Source organism: Entamoeba invadens, assembly GCF_000330505.1.
Source record: "Entamoeba invadens IP1 unplaced genomic scaffold scaff_1105074724328, whole genome shotgun sequence".
Classification (NCBI taxonomy): domain Eukaryota; phylum Evosea; order Mastigamoebida; family Endamoebidae; genus Entamoeba; species Entamoeba invadens.
The window spans coordinates 173,993-180,233 of NW_004440100.1; the positions used below are offsets into that span (position 1 = coordinate 173,993).

Genomic DNA, 6,241 nt, shown 5'->3' on the forward strand with positions numbered 1-6,241 from the left:
CTTTCATTGCTCCGTTTGCCACTTCATGTATTGTGTATAATCGTTCTCTAACGCAACCTTCGCGGTGATGTTTCTGAACATCACTAAGATCACCATCGCTTGGTCCGTAGCCTTTCTTCGCAATTCTCCCACTCGCCCTTCCTTCTCTACACTCTCTTCCATCTTTTCTAAGATCTGATCGATCGCCTCAATAGTCGGCGGCGAACTCTCCCACCGCCGACGGAGAAATTGTAGCATTCGTTTCTTCGCCCACCATCGCCCATCTCCTCCTCTCTCGGCATCGATTATTTCTATCAAATCTTTCCGACGCTTTAATGTGCTTTGTTGGTGCTTCGTGTCGGAGTCATCCGTGTTCTTCTCAACTACTTTATTCACCACTTTCGTCTGTGACACTGCAGTCGCATCAAGCTTCGCCCACGCAGGTAACACTTCAATCGATTTGGAGAGTATCGCGTAGTTACTCGAATCGCGTTCTGCTATCGCGGAGATCGCAAAAACTCTTGAAGAAAGGGTATCTCCAGTCACCTGATAATTCGCTTTAGCAAACAAATACAACACAGACGTCGCGTCTTGTCTCAACTCATACGCTTGATTGTCACACAACGAAATGATCGAACGCAGCAAATTGAATCCAAATTCAATGTTTTCCTTGAAGATATAATTCGCCTTCGAACAGAGAAGTCTTCTAATAAACCTTAAGAAAAGTTTCGCGTAGTGTTCCGTCATCTCTATCTTAAACATTGTCGTCGATATCAAATTGGTCAGAATCTGCATTAAATAATTCTCTCGTCCAAAGAGTCCGTTAAATGCCAATTCAACGACATCAAGTAACACTAACAGCACATCATCTTTCACATACTCCCAATTCGTCGTATCATGTTTGTTCTTCTTTCGCTCTTTCGGACTCTTTTCAGTCACAGAAGTGGAGTTCGACGAATTCTGGTGTTCTGTAGTACTTCTTGATGTCCCTTTAGTTGGGGTCTGAGGTACTTGTGTTTGGTGGACTTCACGTTTAAAGGAAAGAACAACAGTTTCCCTCTTGAAATTGACATCATCTTGAAGATCTCGTGATGCCTCCGTCTTCTTCGTCAGCACCGTCAAACACATCTTCACCATCTCAAGGAACGACGAGATGTGTGCAGATGTTTCTGTCGAGAAGTAATAACTCAAGACATTCCGGTTGATGTTCTTCAGCACCCAGACAAACGCAATGAAGAAGTTCTCGACTTCGATCTTCGTGAATTGGGTATTCCCAGGAGACCATATCGCACACGGCATCTTCTCTTGTTCAACCAAATAAAGTACAACACCAAAGAACATTTCTGAGATCGCCGCCTTCGTTTGTGGCGTCTGGAGTCTTGTGTCGGTGTCGAGTAACATAATTCTTTTCATCAACACGGCAAGGGCATATTTAGCAGTCATCGTAGACCTCGACAACAGCAATAAGATGTTTCTTGAGAAGATATTCGCATAGATATGTCGTTGTGAGATCAAAGACGTGTACTGATTCAAGTTTTGTTGTATTTGATTCACCTTCGTTGGTGTGACCACCGGTACACTGATCTCCACAAAGTACGGAAACGATGACATAATCGACAATAAGTCAATCCGAAGGACTTCTGCCGCTTGTCTCGCCAATTTAGAGTCTTCAATGGCTTGTTCCTTCGCATTACTCTTCGGGAAGAACAAGTTGTTAGGCGCCGCATATCTAAAGTCCTTATCATTTGGTGTGAAGTATGTCGATGAGATAGGGTCATAGACACTCCCAACTATTGAGATGTATCTATCAAGACATTCTAATACAACATTCCGTCTAAAGAACCTCATCAAGTCGGTCAAGAACAGTGCAAAGTGTGCGTTTGCTGTGAAGACGTGATTGAACAGATATGAGTTATCTCCTTCCGTCGCAACTGATATTATTCTTCTCATGACGCAGGAGTGGACATCAACAAACCGAATTAAAGTCTTTGAGAATATCGTATACTCGTCAGAACTCGAAATGTGATTTCTGAAGAATTTCAGACTGGACGCGGTATTCAATTGGCCATTCGCTTCGACGTCCATCGTCAAAGACTTCACTATGAGTTCATAGAAGAACCAACTGTTCTTCAGTAACGACACCACTCGGATCTTTTGGATCTCCTTTTGTGTTTGGAAGTCAAACTCTGCAATTTCGCTAAAGAGTTTCATTAACGACGACATTAATAAAGAGAAGAGGGGTCTTCCATTCTTTTCTGGTCGATCAAAGTAGTGGTCGACATATTGTGCCAACACTGTAGGTCTCAATTCAGTTGAGTTAATCCCTTTCATAGCGCATTCTACAATAGCCAGTACGTATTTGAGTACATTAGTCGACTCTTTGAACTCTTGAAAAGCAGTGAAGAGGGTTTGCATGATATACGGGAAGTGATGGATTAACGTCTCTGGCGGCGTCTTCATCCTCACATCATCAAGTGCCTTCTCAATCGATCTTTCCATATCATTTCTTCCACTCCCGTCTCTTTCTGTCATCGACGTTTGATTCACAAACGCCAAGAAATTATGAAGAGCCGTTTCTTGGATGTTCACACTCGTCATAAACCTCAATCGGATCTTCAAATTCGCTTTCACTTTATCGGTCGATTCAACAGTAGTTTTATACGTCGATGACATATACCCTTCGAATGGTTGACCGTTATAAATAGGCAACGAGTACTCCCCATCTCCACACAATTTCCCTTTATCGAGAAATGGTAATGTCGCAAAAAATGTTTTCCTCTCAGATTGGTCTTTCACGTCTTTCACTGTTTTATCGTCGCTTCCATTTGAGTCCAACGAGACGTCTTGAATCACAAACAAGATGTGGTTCTGTGTCGCCAATTGTGTTGGTAATTTGGCTTTAATTTCGTCCATGAATTTGTCGCTCTTCCCTCCACTCCCCACACACGTCTTTTGTGACTTCTTAAACGAATTTTCAACGGAAGTTGTCGAGTAAAAGACTCCCATATCATGGTCCACTCGAAACTCGTCGTTCTCTCTCACATACACCGTGATCACAAAATTGCACCTCTTTCGTTCTTTCGAAGGCACCGCAAACTCCAGTGGGTAGATATACACATTATTTACATAGTCCGTGTAAAACTCAGTGTCTTGTAAACTCGTGAAATCTTCAATTTGTCGCAAAATCGCCGCTTTCGAGTTCCCCGTCTTTAAATCAAATCCAGAGGGATCTAACAATCGATACTTCTTCTTCTCATTCTTCTTGTCAAACGGTTTCACATTCATCTCCCATTCAATCACCATCTTCTTCAATTTTCCACTCTTCTCCGAATCAAACGCTTGGAAGATATCCTTCTGGTCTTCTATAGTCTCTCTATAGATCGCCATAGTCCCGCTCTTTCCCTTCGACACAACTTCATTGAAATCGACAAAGCCGATCCCGAGAAACTGCTTATTCAATTGTGTAAAGTCTTTGTCTTGGGGGCTATTTTTGTCCTTAGAATCTTTCACACTGGCTACGTACACATCTCGCGCAGCATCTTGGTCATACTCCGCTATCTTATACACCATCATCACACACTTCAAATTCCCTTTGTCCACATCAGACTTCCGAAGACACACACAAAACGTGTTCAAATCGGAATTGAGTGCGTCGTCACAGGAGACTTCTCGAATCGCAGCACGCTGTTCTGACGTGTTAATATCAATATAGAAGTTCTCTGTAATTTTGCATTGATTCTTCTCGTCGTTTTTATAGATAGAAAAGACTCCAAAAAGAGGTTCTTTCTTCTTGTTCTTGTCCACAGCAGTGCTTTTCCCCATTTGGATCTGATCAGACACTTTCAGCTTTGTAACTTCGACAACATAACTCACCGACTGTTCATCATATTCATTGCGCAGTTGCACAGGAACTCTCCCACATAAGTCTTTACTCTCATCACTTGGTTTAAATTCGCTGTCTAAGCTTCCAAATGTATTTGAGTATATCGTTCGAGGGTTCGAGACTATTCCTTCTTCTCTCAAGTATTCCACATTCGGCTCTTCCTTCTCTTTTGGCTCAATGTGTTTCACGGGGACAATTGTAGGAGGCTCTTTGACGTATTCCACACTCTTCTTGTGTATCACCGTAGTCTTCGAAAAGATCGTGTCGACAGCCGAACGCTCTTCTTTCACATCACTTGTCTTCTTCCGTGTAAAAGATCCGTTCTTGTTCAATGAATTGTCCAACGCCTCCGTTGGAACATCGCCAGAAGCAAACGGTTTAATTCTTCTCGGCTTGTCTTCCTGTACAATAGTGATGTCTTCCGGTTGAAACACAAGTGCATTTGGAGGTACAGCCTCCTTCTCTGATAACAGCCAAAGTTCGTGTTGTTGTGTTGGCGTGTTAATTTCATTAGATTTGGAAATCAATTCGTCTTTCTTCTCGTTGATGTTCTTATCTAGTGACGTGAATTCAGTTGTCGGGACTTTGTCGCTATGAAGAACGACTTCAAACATAAGGTCTTTGATTTGGTCATCAGTCAAATAAAGCTTCTTCTCGTGTTGTAAGTAATTCCGGATCTGGTCGATGTCCAGTTTATTGAATCCTTCGGTGTCGTATTGCTTCTCGTTAGAATAACATTTTAATAACATTTTTAAAACAAAAAAAAGTGCAGTGAAAATCTGAATAACTTTTTTACTATACTTGTAACTATAATTGACGAGAACAAACGACAAAGACATTTCCGACATTTGGAGAGTCATCACCACTCACTAAAGACGCGTGTTTTGCTTGGAGATCTGATTGCTCGGATTGCTCCTTCTCCAGCTTGCGTGAACGACCGGCTGGAAGTGACTTGTTGTTGTTCATCTTGATTTTTACAGATCTTATAATTTAATTTTTTTTATGAGAAAATAGGATTATTTTTGGAGGTTTGCTTGTTGAACAAAATACGTCGTTTATGGTCGATTACTTTTTTTCAAGTTGATTGTTTTGCAGTAAATTTTGGGAATAAAAATTATTATTTTATTTTTTTAAGTGTATTTAGAAATGTTGGTTTTATGTACTATAGTTTATTGGTAAAATAAGCAAATTGTTTAATTGTATTTTAATGATTATTTTTCGAGAAAAACACTCAAAGTAATTTCATTTACATATAATATAAATATTATAAAAATATTATTTAATTATATCATTGTATATTTTAGAAAAAAATAATAACATTCTTAAATGAAAATGTTATTTCGTTCCAACAAATCACTCAATTACTCGAATTTTGGAACGAGCTTTGTTGGGTCAACTCTTTGCCCATTGGCGAGGATAATATCTGGATGCTTCAATACTCTTGCTTCCTCCTCGTCGACTGCTGAAAGGGTCAATTTAGAAAACCCTAACAACCCAAGTGAGACCGCAGCCATAATGATCATTGGGTTTTTGACCAATGACCAAATGTCGAATGATGCAACTTCTTTTGTGAAATCGATTTGTTGAACTCGTAAAGTCAAGACGTCTCGGTTTTTATCATATTTTCTCGATTTAATAGTATCGTTTACTATTTCAATAGTTTCAAAATTTTCGAGTAATTGGGGAGCCATAACGTAAATGGAGTACTTCCCGTCTGTCAGACCAGATATGAAAAACGTGTTGTTTTTATATTTTGGTGCAGTTATAGTACCCTGAGAAGATTCAAGAACGACACGCATATCAACAAAATCTTCTATTTGTCATTTCGGGCGTTTTGAGGTTTTTGAGATACAAACCAGACAAAAAATTCGGCTTGGAGCCAATGACTATTTTCCCTTTCAAATCACATGAAAACGCAAAGGCCACAAGTGCAAAAAAAATCATCTTTGTGTTTCAGTTCGTTTTTCGTTTTTTTCAAAAACCATTTTTAATTATTTTTACTTATTAAAATATAGATTACTTTATTGAACTATATTTTTAACTATTGAATTAGAAATAACAATCAATTCTTTCTTTTTCAAATTATTTGATTTTTTTATTAATAACAATACAATACATTTAAACTATATATTAATTATAAATAAACAACAAAATAAACCAAACAATTCCTCAAAAAAAAATCGAAAAAAGTGAAGAAAAAAGAAAAATTAAAAACTTCAAAGGGAACTTATTATTAAAATGCTGACTCACACGCAACCCATCCAACACCGTCGAGATGAAAATCAATTCAACCCGTATGACAATAACGAGGGGTTTGTATTTTCTAGTTTCACCACTTACTCACACCCAGCACCAGCCTTGCACTCAAAGGAAAAGATT

General features: G+C 39.2%; 3 protein-coding genes across 3 annotated transcripts; 1 reads left to right on the forward strand and 2 right to left on the reverse strand.

Annotated features, from left to right (window-relative positions):
• Positions 1-3: 3 nt before the first annotated feature.
• Positions 4-4,828, reverse strand: EIN_318200 (hypothetical protein; the record flags this gene model as incomplete). The annotated part of the gene is made up of 2 exons (XM_004253714.1): positions 4-4,581; positions 4,691-4,828. 2 exons carry the CDS (start codon positions 4,826-4,828, stop codon positions 4-6), a joined length of 4,716 nt encoding a protein of 1,571 aa, XP_004253762.1.
• A 395-nt stretch (positions 4,829-5,223) lies between these two features.
• On the reverse strand, positions 5,224-5,806 carry EIN_318210 (hypothetical protein; the record flags this gene model as incomplete). The annotated part of the gene is made up of 2 exons (XM_004253715.1): positions 5,224-5,675; positions 5,719-5,806. 2 exons carry the CDS (start codon positions 5,804-5,806, stop codon positions 5,224-5,226), a joined length of 540 nt encoding a protein of 179 aa, XP_004253763.1.
• A 294-nt stretch (positions 5,807-6,100) lies between these two features.
• Positions 6,101-6,239, forward strand: EIN_318220 (Hypothetical protein; the record flags this gene model as incomplete). The annotated part of the gene is made up of 2 exons (XM_004253716.1): positions 6,101-6,174; positions 6,213-6,239. Coding segments are annotated over 2 exons (101 nt in total), but the record flags the coding sequence as incomplete, so codon positions are not given.
• Positions 6,240-6,241: the final 2 nt, after the last annotated feature.